The 20,596-nt window shown below is 59.7% G+C and overlaps 3 protein-coding genes across 3 annotated transcripts; 1 reads left to right on the forward strand and 2 right to left on the reverse strand.

The window, feature by feature from the left end:
• Positions 1-2,760: 2,760 nt before the first annotated feature.
• UV8b_07156 (uncharacterized protein) lies at positions 2,761-3,036 on the forward strand (the record flags this gene model as incomplete). The annotated part of the gene is made up of 1 exon (XM_043144653.1): positions 2,761-3,036. One exon carries the CDS (start codon positions 2,761-2,763, stop codon positions 3,034-3,036), a length of 276 nt encoding a protein of 91 aa, XP_043000588.1.
• A 990-nt stretch (positions 3,037-4,026) lies between these two features.
• On the reverse strand, positions 4,027-5,898 carry UV8b_07157 (uncharacterized protein; the record flags this gene model as incomplete). The annotated part of the gene is made up of 2 exons (XM_043144654.1): positions 4,027-5,732; positions 5,799-5,898. The coding sequence occupies 2 exons, from the start codon at positions 5,896-5,898 to the stop codon at positions 4,027-4,029; spliced, it is 1,806 nt and encodes a 601-aa protein (XP_043000589.1).
• A 12,705-nt stretch (positions 5,899-18,603) lies between these two features.
• Positions 18,604-19,520, reverse strand: UV8b_07158 (uncharacterized protein; the record flags this gene model as incomplete). The annotated part of the gene is made up of 3 exons (XM_043144655.1): positions 18,604-18,690; positions 18,764-19,035; positions 19,217-19,520. 3 exons carry the CDS (start codon positions 19,518-19,520, stop codon positions 18,604-18,606), a joined length of 663 nt encoding a protein of 220 aa, XP_043000590.1.
• Positions 19,521-20,596: the final 1,076 nt, after the last annotated feature.

A 20,596-nucleotide genomic window follows, 5' to 3' on the forward strand; every position in this document is an offset into this window, starting at 1 on the left:
TGGTGATGCTGGTCGTCTCCGGTGGCGCCCGGCCGGTGGTGTCCTCTCCGGTGGTGTCCTCTCCGGAGTCGCCCGGCAGGCAGTGCATCTGGTACCTTGGCCTCGGCACCGGCCTTGGCGGATGCAGGGTCCGGCGCCACTGCGGCTGTGCGGAGCACCAGGACAGGTTTCTAGTTGCGCGTATTACCTGGGTCTTGGATCAGCGGTAGCACCGGCTGCAATGCCGCGAGACGGAGTCACCGCTGGAGTGCCATGCTCTGCACAGCTGAGGGAAGGCGCCTGCTCTGGAACCACACGGGCAAGCGTCTGTTCGAGGGTGCTCTTCCTCGGTGCTCTTCCTCGGTGCTCTTCCTCGGCAAACCTGGAACAGCGGCCGCCGCTATTCCGTACGTCTAGGTACCTACATGAGAAGAGGCTGCCCTGGTATCGCAGTACGGAGTGAGTACACAATAAAACACCCAGCACAGCCACGCATTGTGCGGCGTCACACTTTTGGTGCAACGCCTGGTGGGTGCGCCACGTGGCTGAGGCGCACGCCGCGAGCATTTCCCGGGAGGCCAAGCGCGGCAAATCAAGCAAGTGTACCCGCGGTAAAAGTGGGGACTGACCAGACCGGCAGCAAGAATAGAAAGCAAACTAGAAAAGACGGGCAGATAGTCTCAAATCAGTGCAGAAGACTGAAACAGAAACAAGAAACCAAGACGAAAGGCAAGTATGAGCCGACGAGAAAGTTCTACGCTCCTTGCAAGCAAGTAAAAGCCAAATAGAAATTCACAGACATAACCCATACACACCATGTAAGCACACCACAGTCCTGCCGAGCAAGCACCCGCGGCCGACCACCCGGCCCACCAGCGCCCTTGTCACATGCGTCACATGCCGACGCAGTAATCCGAGTCGCGGGCTTACTCAGCCGGGGCTCCACGGGCTCCACGGGGGTCCGCGGGGGTCCAGCCGGGCGTGCGAAAAGGACACGACTCATGTGCATGCTACGTGATTTGATGTATCTAGCAACAATAAGCGTGCGTTGCAGAAATAGGCGCCGTAACAGACGGTGGCTCGACGGTTGCGGCGGTGGTGGCAGGGTTAAGGTGACTGTTGCTGGTTTCGACAGGCTGTACTATATGGACGACTGTGGAATGGACGAGTTGTTAAGCCTGCTGCTGATCTGCTGCTGCTGATCTGCTGCTGCTGATCTGCTGCTGCTGTTCTGCTGCTGCTGCTCTGCCGCTGTTCTGCTGCTGCTGCTCTGTTGCTAGTCTGCTGCTCTGTTTCGTCGCTCATCTTTGCTTGTCCCTGCTTGTCCCGGCACTTGTCCCTCGTGGCATTTCATTTTCCCTTGTCCCTCTTTCCGGAGAAACACGGAGCTGCGCCATCTCGACGGGTCGAGTCCAGCACCACCAGCACCGCTCGGCCCACCGGGCTGACGGCGCCAGCACCCCCTTGCATGACATGACGCCCAGCGTGACACACCCCGAGGGCGGGAAAAAAGACCTTGATCCCTGCAGCACAAACATGGCGGCAGCACGAGCAGCAGCAACAGCAAACAGCGCAAACATGGCAGCAACACAGCACCAGCACCAGCACCAGCACCAGCACCAGCACCAGCACCAACCAGCCATCCAGTGATCTGCCACATCACATCTCATCACATGCCGCCCGCCCGCTGCTCGACGCCGCGGCACCCCACCGCAGACGCAGACGCAGACGCAGACGCAGACGCGGACGCGGAACGCTTCTAGAAGGCCGCCTCACCCCGCTCCGCTCCAAGGGGGCGGCGTCAAGCGGGGCCGCACGTGCCCCAGTCATGCTGTGCTTGTGCTGCATGCCAAACCAGGCTGCTAGATTAGACGACGACGCGACGGCACAAGCACGACGGAATTAACTAAAGGGGCTGCTGCTGCTGCTGCTGATGCTGATGCTGCTGCTGCTGCTGATGCTGATGCTGCTCCGACAAGGTATGTAAAATATAGTTTGAAGTAAACCAAAATCAAAATTAAAATTAAAAAGACAAAGACCCAAAAGCAAGTTCAAGTCCGTGTGACGATTCGCCCCGCTGCCTCGGCCGCAGAGCGCTGTCACATGACCAGCCGCCGACTCTCCCAGCCCAGCCCAGCCGAGGGGCTCTTCATATGCGGTGCGTCAAACTTGGTGCCATCTGTCTGTCCGTCCTTGGTCTTTTGCTTGCTTTGCCAGTTTTTCTCTTGAAGTTTGAATTTCTCGGCGCCATGCGTGTGTTTTCATGTAGCCGGACGCAGGTGGCACTCTTCTAGTTCCTGCGCTGCCGGCGGTTGCCGCCGAGGTCAAGCTGCCTGCGTGCCAGGCTCGCTGGATCGCCGTCAGCTGTTGTCGCGGGGGGTTCCGGCAGGGCTTCCGGCGGGATTCCGGCGGGATTCCGGCGGGACATGCTGCTGCTCTGTCCCGCTGCCCGCTGTACAATACGCCGCCATCCTGTCATCCCTGGCCTGGCCTTCTGCCGACACCAGCTTCACATGCAAACTTCCGTCGACCCCAAACTCACTCCCCTGCACCCTGCGCCTGCGCCTGCGCCTGCACCCCTCACGCACGCACGTCAGCAAGTCCCCACGCGCCATGACGAACCGAGGAGCCAGCCCGCACGCCCCATGCCATGCCATGCCATGCCATGCATGCGGCCTTGGCAGCGTCGGGAGCGTGCTGCGCCAGCAGCTTGTTCTCTCGCCGGCAAAAGGGCGTGCTTGGCAGGCAGGCGGGCAGGCATAGTCGGACCGACGGGTGTGCATGACTCGTGCGGGGCTGGCTGGCGCTGCTGCTGATGGTGATGGTGACGGTGCTGCCGACGCTGATGGTGATGCAGCTGCTGCTGCTGATGGTGACGGTCAAGGTGACGGTGCTGCCGCTGCTGCTGCTGCTGCTGCTGCTGCTGCTGCTGGTGACGGTCAAGGTGACGGTGCTGCCGACGCTCATGCTGATGCAGGTGCTGCCGCTGCACTGGGCTGGGGTCATGCGTTCGAGGCAAGGGCGCATGATGGAGATGGTGGCGGTGGTGGGCGATGACGATGCAGATTGACCATGGTGACGACGGTGACGACGGTGATGCCGGTGACGCTGCCGGCGACGCTGCCGGTGATGCTGCTGCACTGACATTCGCACCGTCTTCACATCAATTCGACCCCGTGATTTTTTACAGTTGTTTTTCTCATTTCTGAATTACGTCTTTGTTCTTTTACGGCCCCTCTTCCCGCGCCCTCCGTGTCGTGTCAATGGCCCTTTTTGCGAGCTTCGCCCTTTGCCCTTTGCCCTTCGCCGTACGCCTGCCTGCCTGCCTGCCCTGCCCTGCCCTGCCCTGCCCTGCCCTGCCCTGCCCTGCCCTGCCCTGCCCTGCCCTGCCCTGCCCTGCCCCTGCGACGGACAAAACCCTCTGCAAGGTCGCCCCCTCGAAACAACCGTGAAATAATCGCCGTCCTGTTTCCCCACCTAGAGTACAGTTGGATGAATCAGGAAACAAGAGGAAAGACGGAAAGAAATAAAAACTGTCAGAGGCACCCCGCTCCCACGGAGCAAAACGGCCCCGGACCATGGTATCTTTGCGTAAAAGACAGAAACACTCAAAACAGACAACGCCTGGTCGAGTGCCTCGAATCAGTGCAGCTCGGGTGCTTTTCCTCCAAAAGAAAAGGGGAAAAAGGGTAAAAAATAGAATGGAGGCCCGGCAAACGCCCCGGCAATAAAAGCATGTGCAGCTAGCTACCCATCCGCGAGGCCCATCCGCGAGGATTATACGCTATAGGCAACTGACGATGCTGCGTGTCGCGATGCAAAGTGGCGACGCCTGGCTGTCCTTGATGCCCGAGGCTCGGTGGTGTTTGGTGTTGCCCCGCAGGCTGCAACCATCGCATCGCTCAAGAGACACAAGGCATAGTTATGTACCGTTCAAATGTAAAGGGTATCGAGTTGGCAAGAGAAAAAGACAGGAAATAGGTTGCCCGCGCCGCTCGTGGTCGCCCCCTGGAACCCAGTCGTCACCCATCACCATCACCATCACCATCACCATCCCTTCGAGTGGTACCCGTTGAGCGCTTCCTTGGAAAAGTATTGGTTCCAGCTCCGAGCTTCCACGTCCTCGCTGGGCTTCATGCACACCTTGTCCGGGTACTGCTTCAGGTTGGCCACGTCGTGCGACGTGTGGCGACGCTTGAGCGCGGCCTTGACCGTCAGCGTCTTCTGCTGCCGCTCCCACAGCAGATGCCGTCGCAGGGATTCCGTCAGCTCCGTCGCCAGCATGTTGCGGCGCGTCGTTCGGGGAGACAGCGCCGCCTGGTAGGGAACGTGGGTGGCGGTGCTGACGATGGGCTGCGCGCTGGACCGAGGAATCTCGCTGATGGGCTTCAGCGCCGAGTGCCGCATGCCCTTCATCATCAGGGGCGCTTCGTCCGAGTCGTTTGGCGAGCCGCCGCCCAGGCAGGGCCCGCCGGGCGTCGTGCGCGATCGGTGGATGGCGGGCGTCGACTGCGACGCCGTGTTGCCCAGCGTCTTGGCCCGGTCGTTTTGCGCCAGCATGAGCGTGATGAGCGAGGGCCGCGTGGCCAGTCGCGCCTTGGACTCGACTCGCTGGAAGAACTTGTCGTCGACGCTCGACCTGCCGCTGTCCTCGACCGAGTCTTCCCAGTCCTCGTCGCCGTCGTCAATGGCGCTCTCGTCCACGTACTCGGCCTCGGTGTCGGAGTCGACTGCCGACTCGCCGCCGCCGCCGCCGCCGCCGCCGTGGTGTGGCAGGGGCGGCTGTGGAATCAAGCCCAGGGGGTTGCTGCTGTGCGTCTTGTGCGGGTGCGGCGGCGGCAGCATGGCCGAGCGGGGGCCGCTCTGCAGCGAGTCTTCTCCCGACGAGTCGCCAATCTGGAACAGGGGCTTCTTGCCTGATGCGACGGCGACCTCGAGGTGCTCCATGCTCCGGCTTCGCTCGCTCGACGAGCAGGATCCGCCTAGGGCAAATCGAGCGGGTTGCTTCCTCGGGTGGACGTGTTTGGCGGCGGGTGATGAGCTGGGCGCGGGCAGAGCGTCGTCGGACGAAGCAGCACAAGTCGGCTCGGGGAATGTGGGGGCTCGCCGTGCTCGAGCAACCGCGGCAGCGGGGGGGGGAATGGGCGAGCAGTTGGACTCTTCCGAGGGGGCTTCCGAAGTTTGCGACTCGGTGGTTGTCGATCCAGAGCGCTCAAACGCGGGGGGGGGCATTGAAGCGGTAGGCTGATGATGATGATGCTGCTGATGATGCTGCTGCTGCTGCTGCCGATGCTGCTTCCGGGGGGCCGGCATCAGGGGTGATGTTTGCGAGGGGGCGGACAGCGGAGCCTTGTCGTTGACAATGGACGATACCATCTTTTCGTAGTCGTCGGAGCTGATGTGACGGTCCCGTCGGCTGGTGGACGAGTCAAGCCGGTGTATCCTGGGTCGGATTTCGAGAGGTGCTGATACAGACGTGATTTCGACAGTCTCGTCGTCGGCCAAGGAATCGACGCTGCCGGATAGTTGAGGCAGCTCTTGGAGTCTCGATTGACAAGGGACGTTTCGGGGAAGAGTGGCCGTCGCGACGGCGGCGGCGGCGGTGGTGGGGATGGTGGTCGAGGTCGTGGGGTTGAAAGGGCCAAAGGCGGCGGTTTTCTTTGATTCGACGAGCTGTTCTCTTTGCCAGATGCGCCAACTCAGGTTTTCTAGTCGTCTGCCCTGCTCCACGGAATCGGCGCAGCGAGAAAACACTGGTCAAGACGATTTCAGTCAGCGTGTTCCCAGTTCCGAAACCTCCAACACCGTGCAAAGCTCACCCGTCCACATGTCATGCAGGTTGGCAGGATTGGCGGTGTCGACCTTGTGAATGACGTTGGCGTCTACCGTCAAGACGTGGGTGTCTAACCGATAAGGCATTGCTGCCGATCGAGACTCGATTCGCGACCAGGCCAGCCAAGGGTTGCGAGGATCCAAGGTTTGGGGGGTGAATGTTGCGGTGCGTTCAGAGCACGTGCACCTGTCGCTGTACGTAACGAGGCGACGCTGCCCGTTTGCACTCGAATTGGGGTCAAGTTTGGCAAGGTTGCGCAAAGGGGCAGGTGGCAGTGGTCAGTCCAGGGAACTCGGTAGCGGCGGTTGCTGACAATGGGGCGCACAGGAATTCGACCTTGCCAAATAGAAACGAAGGCGAGAGAGGAAAAAAAGAGAAAAGCCAGAGGCAGAAAACAGGAGAGGCAGTTTCCTGGAGCAGGATTTTGCGGGGGGGTTCTCTCTACTTTGCCAAACGGCGCTGGGTATGTTGATGCGGAGGATGCTATGAACAGACGGGAAGGGGAAGTGGAAAGCAGGTTGAAGGAGTCTGGGGAAGAGGGATAGATATGGAGGTGGGAATAAAAGACGACTTGGGGAAGTGCGATGGGTGGGAAAGAGAAGCCCGAGAGGTGGGGGTGGGCGAGCCACGGGGTGGACGTAGACCCGGGGACCCAACAAACACAAGGCAGGCAAGCAAGCAAAAGGGCGGGAGCCCGAGTGGTACGTACCGGAGCGAGGGGCGTGCGGCCGGGGGTGTGTGTGCGCGGAAATGGCAGGAGGGCAAAGTTGGGATTGAACGAAGGGGGAAGAGTAAGTCAGCGGGGGGGGGGGGGTGTGTGGGGGGTGCCGCTGGGATTTGGGGGTGGGGGCTTACAGGGCCGAAATAGCTGTACCGGTGGCGCCGCCATTCCTTGTGGCCCCAGCTGGGCAGTGGGAACCCAAATTTTTGACCGACCCGCATGTGCGCGTGGGAAAGAAAGGAAGAAGGGGAAAAGGAAAAAAAAAAAGAAAAAAGGAAAAAAAAAAAAACGCTCTTCTCCTTGTGATCAGTAGCCGTGGGCTTTTGCGAGGACAAGGTTGCAGGCTGGCCCACCTCCCCCTTCCCCACCCAAAAGTCCCGGTGTGCCGAGACCAAGCAACCAAGCAGAACAGAAAGGGAGGGCGTGCGGAGGTTCCCCAGTCCCGGAGAGAGAGGGGGGGGGTTTGTCGGGGGCGTGTTGCGAGCGGGGTGTGCGCAAGGGGAAACCGTGGAGTGGACCAGGGAACAAAAGTTTAAAAAATCGTCAATGTGGTCAATGTGGTCAATGGGGTTCGGTCAATGTGGGTGAGAGGGGGTCAGCATGACCCAGAGGTTGGGCAGGCTAGGCCGGAAGCGAGCACGACAGAGGCCGCCCCATCGGGCTTAGTCGGCGAGGCGGCGCTAAGCCGCGTTTGCACTCCGTTTTGGGCTTTTTTTCTTTTTTTTTTTCCGTTTCCGTCTTCCTCGGCGGGCCCCTGGGCAGGCACGAACGTGCAGCGCAGGGCAGCGCAGCGCGGGTGAAACGTGCGGGGGAGAGAGGAGGAGTCGATGGGTCGATGGGTCGATGTGTCGATGGGTCCATTCATGTGACGGCCGATGGCCACGCTCCGTTTTGGCCCAATTCCCTCCATGATCCGTTTGGTGACTGCGCCGGCGCCGCTCTGCTGCCTGCTGCCTGCTAGCTAGCCGTGTCTGCCGTCTGCCGTCTGCCGTCTGCCGTCTGCCGTCTGCTGTCTGCTGTCTGCTGCCTGCCGTGTCTTGCCGCCTTCTTTCAAATTGCTGCGGCCTGGCCGTCTGGTCAAGTTATTCTACATGCCGTCAATGTTGCCTCGCTCCAATCCAATCCGCAGACCCCCTTTAGGCACCGCTGGCCGGTCGAGGTTCTGGTCCCAAGGCCTCCCCCCCTTTTTTCATTTTTCATATTCAACCCGGAAATCCCGCGTCTCGCTTGCCACGTTGTGGCGGAGCCAGCCAGCATGCGCGCGTTGTGGAATCAATCGTCCACAGCTGGCTGGTCCGTCCCCCAACACAGTCCGGGTTGATTTGCCGTCCTCGCGCCGGCCGGGGGCAGCTCGTGATCTCGAGCTCTATTGCTAGCTGGCAGTCACAGTCACGCGGGCGCCAGCGGGCAACTGAGGCCAGGCCAGGCCAGGCCCAGGCTTTTTTCCTCTCGGGCACCAACCCACCCAGCCTGTCTGTCTGTCTGCTTGCGGAACGGTCGTCCCTCGAACGGGGTCCCCCGTCTGGGGCAGCTGAGCCGGAAACAGGACGGATTCGTCAGGTTCCTCCCACGGCAGCAGTCGCGACCGAGGCTCCGTGCTGCTCTGCTCTGCCTGGGACTCTGCCTGGGAGGGGCCATGTGCTTCCGTGTCTGCCCACCGTCGTCAGGCCTGGACGAAAGCAGCTGCCGCGAACGGACCGATAACGCGAAATCTGGGCCCTGACGCTGGACCCTGACGCTGGACCCTGACGCCGACGCTGACGCTGACGCCCACTGCGACGCTGGGACTCTTGACGCTAGACGCTAGGCGCCAGACTCGGGGCTCGAGACTCTGCGCGCCGACAAAACGACACGCTGGAGGTTACAAACACCAAACGCCGCCATTGCTGCAGAGCATCCCGCGCGCGCTGTCCAGCTGACCGGGCTGCGCTGGGCTGGGAAACTCAAAACAAGCCCATGCCTGGGTGTACTAGAGGGCATGTACTCCGTAGGGCCGGTTGAATCACGCAACAGTTGGTTCCCCGTGGAGGGTGTACTATCCCACGTACCGAGTAGGGGGGGGGGGGGCGGTGCGAGGTTTTTGAACAAGATAAAACAGCCGGCAGGGAAAGATGCTTCAGAGATTGCATCAGCAGCCCGGGCCGAAAGAAGAAGAAGAAAAAAAAAGAAAAAAAACAAAAAAAAAAACTACACCCGTCGGCATCAAACTTGTGGCGCGGGGCTCTTGCGCAAAGGGCCTGGCATCCGGACCCTCGGCGCTCATCGACCCCCCCACCTCCGCCGCCCCCATTGGCCCAGCGAGGACCAGACTTGGTATTAGTCACCCAGACGTCTCACGGGTTCTGGTGTCACGGCCACCAGCAAGCCCAGCGGCCAGAGGCTGCGCCAGAGCTGGCCGTGGACATGGACAGTACGTGGCACCGAGTACGCTGAACACTGAGCACTGAACACGAACACGACGCACGTGCAGCACACGGTACACCGGACCGGACGTGCAAGGACCAGGACCAGGACCAGGACCAGACCAGACCAGGCCAGACCAGGACCAGACCGCAAGTGTCAATCTGATTTGTCGTGTGGAGGCCGGAGTACGTACTCTGTACACGTAGTTAGTTTCCTGACACATGGATCTGAGCACGTGCAGGTGCTGTTGGTTGGGTCGGCAAGTTGGGTTCGTTCATGTTGGGTCTGGTCTGGTCTGGTTGCCTCCAGCCCAGCCAGGGCCAACGGTCCTCAGGGGCTGCCGCCTATGCTGCCGCCTATGCTGCCGACTATGCTGCCCGCCTATGCTGCTGGCCTGGGGAGGCCGTCATGGCAGTGCAGTGGACGACCAGGTCAATCAAGTCGGCACTGGCTTGCCAAGACGGGTCAACTGTGTGTGCCTTTTGGTTAGGGGTCCGGCCGGGTCTCTGGTACTTGTCAAGCAAGTGCTCCGTACCTGGCTGTTGGTAGAGCTCCGGTGGTACTGGGTACCTGCCTGGTGCCTCCTACCTTGAGAGGGACTACTAGGCCGAGGTACTAGGCCCCTACGCCGAGACCCCTACGCCGAGACCCCTACGCCGAGCGGCTCTGGTCTGGTCTGGTTCATGTCTGGTCTGTCATGTCTGGTCTGTCATGTCTGGTCTGTCATGTCTGGTCTGGTCTTGTCTCGTCTGGTCTGCTCTGGTCCCGCTGGTCACCTGGCGCCTTCAGCCGGGGTCAACGGTCTGCTCTGGACAACGCCAAGCCCGGCCCGGCAATCGTTGGGCCAAAATCCCCTGGCCGGGCTGCCACAGACCGAGCGTCGTACAACGCAAGACGCAAGACGCAGGACGCTGCAAAATACAAAACACGCCAGACACGAAACCCCATCCAATCCCCAGCGAGACGCGCCATTTCCACGCCCGTGACGACCCGTATCCGTCGTCCGTCGTCCGTCGTCCGTCGTCCGCCTGGTCTTGTCTTGTCTTGTCTTGTCTTGCCTCCTCCTTGGCCCGAGGAGCCAAACGCGGGGCAAGACCCCTGGGGTCTGGCAGGGGCCTTTAGGGGTCTTGCTTCCAGCTGCTTCTGCTTCTGCTTCTGCTTCTGCTTCTGCCTTGCTCTTCAGCCTTCTGCCGCCTGCCTTCTGCCCTCTTGTCCTGGTCACCAGGGCCGCCAGCCCGGCCAACGCATCAGGGTCCAAGTCGCCTGACAGTCCACCCCGAGCTGCGGCTGGCTAGTTCCGATCCTCGTGCGGAATCTCGAGCCTCGAGGGGCTTCATGCAAGGCGTGAGGCAGACGCAGAGGCAGAGGTGTGAGGCACGAGGCACGAGGCATGAGCGGCGGGGGATTCTTCTTCTTCTTCTTCTTTTTTCCCCCATTCTTGCTTCATCTTTACGTGTGCCGTGCCGTGACTTGCCTTTTCTTTTCTTTTTTTTCTTTTTTTTTCTTTTCTTTTTTTTTTTTTTTTTTTGGCCTGGTGTGGCTTGTTCCCGCGTCGTTGATGCCGTGTGATGATGATGTATGTGACTTGCAGTTCAATTCGCAGCCTTGCGTTTTTGCCATCTTCTGCCCATTTCCGTTTTTGCCATCGTCTTTCCCAACGTCCATTTTGCTTCCGCACTCGTCCTTTTCCCGCTGCGGCCCGCGGGGAGCCGTGGTCGTGCGAGTATAGTAAGTGTAGGCAGGTTGCTTCCGGCACGCCGCGCCGCCCGTCGACGAGGCCCCCGAGCATCTTTTCCGCGGATACCCGCACGTACGTTCGGTTCCGCCCCCAGCTCCCCGCGGGCTGCGGCGTAGACCCGTTACCCCGGCTACGCCGACGCAGGGAGCACATCACATACGGCGGGCCAACTCGAGTGTGCGCGTCCGTCACGTCGTTGGGCGTCACGTCGTTGGACTGGGGATGCTTGGAGATGACGGGACCCATGCCCGAACCTTCGATATCGTATCGGGCCCACGACGCGATTGCCATGGCAGTCGAGCAAGTTTGATTCGGCTTTTTTGCTTGGGAGAGCAGCTCATCTGGGCCTGCAGACGGTTGATTGCCATGGCCGTCGGTGGACGCCCCCGGAAGCCGCGCAAAGCCAGTACTTCCAGGCTGTCATACCTGATCGCTGGGGCTGCAGATGGCTTGATTAAAGCCCCATGGCGGCGGAAAGACGCCCCGGAAGCCGCGCAAATTCGCCAGCGTCCGGAGTCGAGGCTACGATATGAACCTGATCTGGGGCTATGGACGGGTTGATGAATGGCAGGGCCCCGGACGCTGTGCAAGCCAGCCCACGCCACAGAACGATGGCCCTGTCCGGCAACACAGTCCAGCTGCCCCGGAGTATAATATCGATTCACTACGTCCTCGCCCCCCTTTCTTTCCCTTGCGGCAACTGATGGCAAGAGTCCCAGGGTGCTGAGAGATGCTGGCTGACAGAGGCTGGATGGCCGGTGCCAGGGTGCTGAGAGATGCTGGCTGACAGAGGCTGGATGGCCGGTCCCAGGGTTGAAAGATGCTGGCTGACAGAGGGCTGGATGGAGTCTGGCGGTCTGGCGGTCTGGCTGTCAGATGGTTCAGTCGGTCATGTTGGCTGGGTGTCAAGCTTGCCAGGACTCCGACGCTCACTCCGATGCTCAAGCAAGCACGACGGCGTGGCCCTGGCCACGAGCAGCGAGGGCGGGTGGCGCCGACGAATTGGCAGCTTTTGGCAGCTTTTGGCTGGCGGAGCGACGGGCCCCGGTTCCCCGGATTTTTAGCTCTCTGCCTGGGTGCTCTGCCTCTCGGAGTCCAGGGGCTGGGGGTCGCACGCATGGTGCAAGGTCGCAGTTTGCCCGTTACCCGGGGGGTGGGGGGGATGGGCAATTGGGGTCGGAAGCGCAGGGGGTCGGAAGCTCAGGGGGTCGGAAGCGCAGGGGGGGGGCGGCGCCAAGAACAAACCCGGGTTCCCCGGAACACCGGTGAGGCAAAAAGGAACAAGAAGGGAGCCAGAGAGGCGAACAATCGACGTTGGCGGGAAAAGAAAGCAAAATTAAATAAAATAAAATAAAATAAAATAAAAGGGAAGGAAGAAGTAAATGAAACGAAATAAAATAAAGAGAAGTGAAATAAAAAAAAAAAAAAAAAAAAAAAAAAAAACACCTGCCAACTATTCGGTGGTGCTGCCACCCCCGAACTTGGCACGGCAACACGGTCCGGTCGCGGCAGCAAGCATGCGCTGCGGACGGACCACGCCCCAGCGTCTCACGACAAGACGGCGAATCGCAGCGCGCCGCGGGGGTTTGCGCCTGTCCTGCGCCTGTCCTGCGCCTGTCCGACCCGTTGGTGGCGCCGTCACTTCAATCAATAGTCCGACGTTTTGAACTGTTGAACGGAGGCGACCAGCCCGGGTGATGAACCCCCCCCCCCCCCTTTTCCCACCGGGGTTCATGGGCGAAATCCGCCAGCGGGTTCCCAGCAAACGCAGCCCCCCGGTGGCCGAGCCGTCCACCAGGGGGGGGGATATGTTTTGATTTCTCGCAAAAGGCATCCAGGAAGGGGGGGGGGGCCGGGACAGGCGCTGCGAGGCCCTGGTGCCTTGGCGCGTCGTTTTCCGCACCCGAACTGCCGGGACGATGGCGCTGTGACGGCGCTGTGACGGCGCTATGACTTGACGGGTCGGTCGACGGTATGACGTGGGGGTGTATGCGCCATGGGCGAAAGAAGAAAAAAAAGGTGAAAAAAAAAAGGAGCGCCGTCCGGCGGGGGGTGCCATGGTTGGGCAAGGCGTGCAGCGCAAGCAAGCAAGCAAGCAGCATCGGACGAGGCCTCGTTGCCAACGGCTTGCTGCAGCAGCAGGTTCCGGCCCCGACTCCCGAGTACTCCGCAGCGGCTGGCCAGAAGATATCCGTGACCGCGTGCCCACTGCCAAGAAGGCAACGCTTGCTCGGGTGCTTCTCTCGGGGTTGCTTCCGTCGAGGCCTGTTGAACGACCAGACTTTGTCCACCCCAGGCCCAGGTCCAGGACCAGGACCAGGACCACGAGCCGCCTCTTCCCTGGCGCCCCCTCCCATCTCCCACCCCTGCTCTGCCTGCTCTGCCGCTGTTGGTGTCGCTGTTGGTGTCCTCTCGAGTGTCAGTGCGGTGTCGAGTCTTTGGCAGGTTGGTTTCAACGTTCTCTTTGCTGCGCTGCGCTTTGTTGGCTGAAACGGGACGCTAGGCCCTCCATTGACCTCCAACTCGTAGCCAGCCGTCGGTTCGAAATTGCGCGACGTTCCGCGGGCCGGTCTGGACCCTGGTTCCGCCTGTAGGCCTGGACTCTGGTTTCCCCCAACAGCTTGGATCGTTGATGCTTGGAACCCACGTCGACGAGTCTGTCTTGTCTGTCTCTGTCTGTCTGCTGTCAACTGGTTGGTTCCATGTACGGAGTCACCCGTGCTCTAGTGCTCTTGGTTGAGCGAGGCCGGCAGCCCCACCAACCGCTGCCAGCTGGGCGCAGCCGAGCGCTGCCGAGCGCCGACAAGGGGGCAGGTCCCAGGCAGCTGCCAGGTGCCAGGCAGCTGCCCCCTTCCCCTCGGGCGCTGTTGGCTGGGGCCTGTAATTTCAGGCCAGACCTGGGGACTGGGGACTGTCTGGTTGCTGCCGTTTCCCCGGACACCAGTCGACCCTGCTCTGCATGTAGACTGATCATCTCACCATCTCGCCAACTGCGGCCCTGCGCAGTGCGGATTTCCGAATGCCCGACGTCCAGCCGTCCGTCGGCTCCGGCTGCCTGTGGCGTGGCCGTGACTGTGATTGCCAATATTGCCTGGCAGCCGCACGGGCCGTTCCCGCCCAGCGGGTTTGAAACACGGGTGACGGCTAGCATGCTGGTACATTCCATTCATACCTCGTCCTCGTCAGGGCCAGATCATGCAGATCATGATACGACCTGACGTCCTTGATTTTTTTTTTTTTGATTCCCCCCCCCCCCTTTTCCTTGGTTTCCTTTGCCATGTCTTGATCCGGTTGCTGTAGCTGTATCCCTTGGCCTCGGCAGCGAGTAGGGGTAGGGGCCAGGCTGCCAGGGTTCGGTCTACTTGGCGTCGAGAGATATCCCCAACGCAATTGATCTCTCGCCGCGACACAGCTGGAACGGCATTCGCCCACTGCTACGGAGCGCTCGCAGCGGCCGGCCGTCGATAAGCGACTGGTGCGGCCTGTCGCACGGCTACCCGACCTGGTCTACCCGTCTACCCTGCATGGTTCGGCGCTGACCTCTTCCTCCTGATTGCTGGACTCGTGACCCCAAACGCTGAATCCGATTGCACCACCCTTCGTTACACAAGCCGGGCGTCTGAACCCGACTTTGCAGGCCTGCCTCGCATGGTGGAGTCTACGCAATGAGGGGGATCTACTAGGCCAGCTGACGGACTGCGTAATCGACGAAAACCCAGACGCTTGGTTACCCAAGCGGCCGAACGAGTCGCCGCCCACGATCCTCCAGGTCCAACTTTGCCTTCGCCGGAGGCTTCTCTTCTGTGCGGCATGGGGTCAGAGGGAGAAGACGCGTAAGCAGGCGGGATACGCAGCGTCGACCAATGGGCGGCGCAAGTCAGCGGTGCCAGGCGGTCGGCGGGCCGGTCGAGCCGTGCAGAGAGGGCCAAGTGCGGACGGTCCGGTTCAAGTTCAGCCATGTGCTCAGCTGGCATTCATCATGTCTCTTGCCTCTGCAACTCGCAGTGCCGTCGTGTCTCGCATCCGGGGGAGGGGGGACGTTCTGATGCAGGCGCGTGAGCTGCGTCCGCGTCCCTCGCTGCCGTGCCAAACGCGGGATGGATGATGTGACGAGGCACCAGCAACAAGTTTGTCCTCCGGCCGCGAGCTATTTCCGTAGCAAACGCCCGACTTTTCTTCTCTCACCACGGGGGCGGCATGGCATCTCTTCGTCACGGGGACACCGCCCTAACCCATGCGCACGTCTGCCCCCCCCCCCCTCACCGTCCCTTTGACTAGGCAAACATTTCCCCGTGCGGCTGAACCGTCTGGCCACGGGCTGAAGGAGCAAACACGAATCGTTTCTCTTGACTTCTGGCCGGTCGTGGCCGTCTCGATCCCGCCTCGCCTGGAGCTTCCCCTTCCTAGGCCGCCATGGGCATGGCAGGCTGGCTGAAGTTCCATCCGGCTTGTCGAGGTTCCAACACGACTTGCACCCCAGGGGCTGCTCTGCTGCATCGGCCGAAGCCTCTGCACGGCTGGGCGTGGATGCAAGACAGCCCGGCGGATGCGAAATACAGTGACTCCTGGCGCCGGGAATGCCATGCTGTACTCGCACAGCATCGTCAGGTCAGCTTGTTTGGTCTTGTGCATCCCGACCTCGTAAGGGGTTGATCGTGCCCGTCATCACCATCACCACCATCGTCATGATCGGCTCAAGAGAACCAGGAAGCAAGGACAACATTCTGGTGCCCCAATTTGTGATGGGGCCGCTATTCGAAAAAAAAAAAAAATCTGCTGCGGAACAGGTCTGTCTCACAGCATCGACCGGTCCGACCAATCTGGCTGGAATGGCTGGCTGTGAGACAAACATGTTGCACGGCGGCCAAGGTAAGTAAGCCTGGATTTCGCCATTTTCCCTCCTCTCTTTTTCCTTTTCCCGTCCCGTCTTGGTAGGACCATCTCATCGCAAGACGTGGCTCGACGGCCAAGATCCAGATTCACCAACATCAGCTCAACCCCATAGAACCAACCACCCTACACTGTAGCAGCATGCTTTTGCAACGGAAGAAGGGTGGAAAAGGGTCGCAGCAGAAAAGCTTGTGGTCTCAAACGCCAGTCTTTTGGAATGCCTCGGTTCCCCGATCCCTCGTCCGTGGTTTGCCGCGACACTCACCTTCAGGCATCACAAACAAAGAGCAGCCCATGCCGCAGGCGCCACACCGTCCGAGTCAGCCATCGTGCCCATGCTGTGTAGCATGCGTTATGCAGATATCCGGCGCCTTCATGTGACGCGATATAAAGTATAAGCATTTCGTGCCGGTGCAGAACCCGGGTTGCCTTTCCACGTCGAGTTTGGAAGTGGCCGACTGGGACAGCTTTGACGGGGGCTGGCCGCTGAGGTATGTTTTTGCTTTCTTCTCCCAAACGACCGGGAGCATATGTGAAAGCCGATTTGCATTCCGAGTGTAAAATGTCCTCCTGTTGCTTGCCTCGCGGGAGAGCAAAGCGCGGCTTTAGTGGTCGACCATGTGTTACCTCCCGAGTAGCCTTCGTCATCCGAGACAAATGCACTGTGACTTTTTTTTTCAAATTCAACCCAGCCAGCTTCCGGATCGGCGGTGACGTACATGGCCAAAGCAAGCTTTTTCTTGGGCGAAACCCGTCGCGCTATTAAGCCCGAGGTGAGTAGAACCCCTGGGTGAATCAAGCGGGATACAGGCAGCCGCGTGATATGCAAACAGCCACCGTTCGACATGGCACACAACCCGTCACGAGCGCGGCAGCCCACGACATGGCCGATTCCTCAGTCGCGACCATTTGCCCTTTGCGTAGGGCTGTTTGTGTCGTCGAGGGCTGTTGTACCGAGTATCCCGCCAGGGGGGGGAAGGGGGGGTTGCGGTTCTGTCCAGCAATTGACTGCATGCATGTCTTGACGATACACACGCTCCATCCCGTTGCGGGCTCGCTCGGGGTGTGTCGAGCAAGATCATGCAAACTAGGCCAACTCCTCGGACACGGCGCGGAATCATGTGCCTTGAGCTTTGTGTCCGCGGCGTTGAATCACTCTGGCGCGCGGGCTCACCCTTGACGTCTTGCGAACCAAACGTGCATGATGGCTTCGGTGGCTGAAAGAACGCACCAGAGAGACCAAACTTCGTCTATGATGCATGCTTTTTTGCGACCGACGATATTGAGCTTGGATGGCGATGCCACTTTCTGCGCCGAAATCCCTGTTGGCGCCACGCGCTGGGCTTCGAGCATAATCCATGAAGTGCATCTACGCATCCGATGTCGAGCTTGAATACTTGGGCGTCTACTTTTCACATCCCTCAAGGTTGCTTCTTCCAGGCCTTGCTTTTTCCATGTTCTGCTACGTTCGTAAGCGCGCCTCCACCTCAACGCCGGACGTCAAGTCCTCGAGCATCGCTGGGAGACCAGGCATGTTTCGCTCGAGTTCCCGTGTCTTTTGTCTTGGAACGGCAGCGGCAAGAGCAGGATAGATGCTTCACGGCGGCTTTTCCCCTAGTCGGGACCGTGCTCTCTGCTCCTTCTTTGCGATGCCGTGACTTGATCTGGAAGCAAGGGCTGGGTAGACGCAATTTCGGTCTCTCTCGTTGGAACGACGAAGAAACAGAATAGTTTGCGTTGCATCTACTACTCCTGGTCATGTAGGTCCGGGAAGCGTAGACGCGCACTCAGTGCCAGGATACCATTTCATGGTTACATCTACCGCAAGCCCTGTGAGTGTGCTTTCTCTGCCGGCAAAGACCATCTTTGGACGGTACATCGAGCGAGGATGCCGGCGATTTGAAATGGTCTTTGGACAGGACGGCGAGCTATCATGGCACTCCTTCTTTGGCCGAAGGATTCGCGGCTTGGCATCTAGTTTGCCGTCTGGGACTGCTGAACCAATGCCGACCCGTAAGCGTTTGATGGACTGCTCAATGCCCTTATATATTTCAGCTTGCCATACGATGTCATCCAGCATACGTGGAAGGCAGATTCTTGCGCGTAGTTAAGTACGGCGCGTCCAGGTTTCTTATTCTGGAACAGCTCGGAAACACGTCTTGGAAGAGAAATAGAGCAGAGGGGGTGAACGACCAGGGCTGGGAAAAGAAAAACAAAAGCGGTGCCTCGCAAAGGGCCCCTCAAAGCTGGTCGAGGGTGATTTTCACCTGCTCCTGTCGCCGGCTACCGGAGCCATGACCCAGTTGACACCTTTGGCTCCAGCCAATCCAAGAGCATGAAGCGTGGGCGCGAGATTTGGCCGAGGATCGTCTGGTTCAGTCGACAGGGTCAAGAAAGGCGGACACGCTCCTCCCGCCCAGATGGTTCAAAGCCGCGGCTACGAAAGCGCTTGACTCACACGATGTATCTATCGGCCGGCTTGTCTCGATGCATCTCTCCACAGCGGGCGCTAAGATGCCGTCTGCTACATCTTGACGAGACAAATAGCGGCGTCTTTTGCACGACGTGAGAAAACAAAGCATGACCGAGCCGGCCTAGGGGATTTGCAGTGCACACCGAGGAAATGCAAAGAAATGTTGAAAATGATGAAAATGGGCGTATTAGAGTCAACGTTTGTGACGATTCAGAAGAGGGAGAGAAGATGAATAAAGAGTAGATCAATAGGGCTTTTCTGGTCGTCAGTCGTCTGGAAGATGGAGTGGCCACTGCCCATTCAAGGCTCAAGTCATGTCTAATGCCAACAGTCCTGCAATATCGCACAGTCGTTTGCGCTTTCTGGATCAGGGTTTCATGTCCGCATCCGAACGCTTTCACATGTTCGTTATAGATGTACCGTTTCCCTTTCTGGGCTCATCGGCCGAACACTAGGCCGAGCTTTCGAGTGACTGCAAGCGAGATTCAGATTTCAGTCTGCCGAGAGCAATGCAACGATGCACTCGTTTCACGGGAGCTATTGAACTAACAGTTCCGTCCATTATCTTAATCATGCAGAGTTTCTGAAAGGTGGGCGCGATGCTTGGTGGTCGGTTGACTCTGCTCCAGCTTCTGGGGAAGCCCGTTCTTTCGCTTGTGGACCCTGTCGGCAAGTCATGCTGGCAGAGAAAATGCCCGGCCTTTCGCTTGTCATTCCTGCCTCGACGATTAGAGAGTCCAGCTGCGAAGCAAGGATGCTGTCGTTGAGCTTGCCGCCTACATTGACGAGGAACTTGAGTCCTAGCGCAATCGTGAGCGGAAACTTTTCATCTGTCTCCCGAACAAAGGACGAGGCAGAGCTGGGGCGTTGGCCATGACAAGAGAGCTTGGGCCAGATTGATGTGCAGGGCAGGGAATGCATGAGATGTGATGCCAGAATCTCTTGCCTTGCGACGTCACTAGCTGGGATGCTCCTGAAATGCTTGGCAGCCGCGAACTCTTGACTCCAAAGCTGTTAGCGACCAAATATGGAGCTTCCTTAGCTCACAGGTTTTCCTACACCGAGTCGGTACCGAGTAATGAGCGGAGCGGAGGGACTAGGATTCAGAGCCGGAAAAGCACAAGCACATGCTTGGCGCCCAGAAAGCGTGCACGTCTCTGGTTGGGTCTGCCATTGCACCATGCACCATGTCTGCAATGAGCACGGAGGAAACCCCATGTTCGCCTTGTCCCCGCGGAGCAAGCCCGGCCCAAGCGTGGGTCTCACACATGCCCGAGGGCCAAGAGTCGAGACCTGGCACGGCAATGAAATTACAAAGGCAATATCCGCAGATTTGGTCCTTTGCGTTGCCAAAGACGGCGCATGTGCAGGACCGGTGGTCCTTTGACGGCACAAGCATCCATCCTGCGCAAGAGTCCGTGACGGCGCTGTGCTCGCTCCTGAGCTCCTGAGCTGGGCGAGATCTTCCGCCGCCAGAGACCATGGTGTGTCAGTCGAGGAGGCCTTGTGTGGCTGGCGTCTGGCCTTGCTTGGAGCAAATTTTGTTGGAGACGCAAAGCCTCCCGTGACAAAAACAGCCAGGCCAAGGCTAAACAAGTGGGCTGCAACTGGGAATGAGTGGGCGAGGCTTTGATGGCGCGTCCGCCACGGCACTTTTAACCTCCTGCGCGTCTGTGCGGAACAAGCGTGTTGGCCATGGCACCTGGGGATTCGTGCTTGTCCTGGGCAGAGGGGCCGGGTAACTCGAGGATAGCTTTCTCGTGAATGCAGCAAAAGAGGTGCCTCGGCGAGTCGGTAAAATGCTTCGCTCCTTGTTGCACCGCACTCAAGGCATCGTATCCGGCCCGCCCCAGTTGTGACTCGGGGGATGCTATATTCTGACGGCGATGCGCTCCCTTGCCTCGGACGCCAAGTGTCGGGCAAGGGAATGAGCCTCGGGGCAACCCAAGCGCGCTGGGACGAGGTGGCACCCGACGAGCCGAGCTTTCACAAGCGCTTGGATGTGTCGTGAGGCGCCCGGCGAGCTTGAAGTGTGGGGAAGACCAGCGACTGCAGGAGCGAAAGAGAGGTAGGCGGACGGACGGGCTGCAGAGATGACATGTGGTGTTGTCGTGGTCTGCAGAGCAGGGCAGGCCAGCGAAAGCTTTGTTCCGCTCCGGGAGCGTCTGTCGAGATGCCTTCCCAGAGGGTTGTGAACCATAGCAGCCGTCAACTGCATTCTTATGTAGCATTCTGGCGCGCCGGTGTTGGTGTTTTGGTGTTTTGGTGTTTTGGCGTCCTGGCACAGCTGGCACAGCTGGCACGGCTGGCACGGCTGGCAGTGAGGCCTGCCAGGGCCTGTCCAAGCGATGAGGCAAGAACACTAGAGGCTGGGCAGACCCGTCCCCCGTCCCCCGTCCCCCGGCCATGTCCCACGCTAGGGACCCATTCGCCCGCAACAAGCGCTAACACCAGACGCCTCGGTGCAAGCGGCTGGGTTCAATGTTGTGCTCAGACTGCAATTCGCCCCTGGGCCACTGAAACCTACGGAGTACCGGGCAAGTACTTGCGGGGGGCCGC

The sequence above is a fragment of the Ustilaginoidea virens genome, chromosome 6, assembly GCF_000687475.1.
Source record: "Ustilaginoidea virens chromosome 6, complete sequence".
Taxonomy (NCBI): domain Eukaryota; kingdom Fungi; phylum Ascomycota; class Sordariomycetes; order Hypocreales; family Clavicipitaceae; genus Ustilaginoidea; species Ustilaginoidea virens.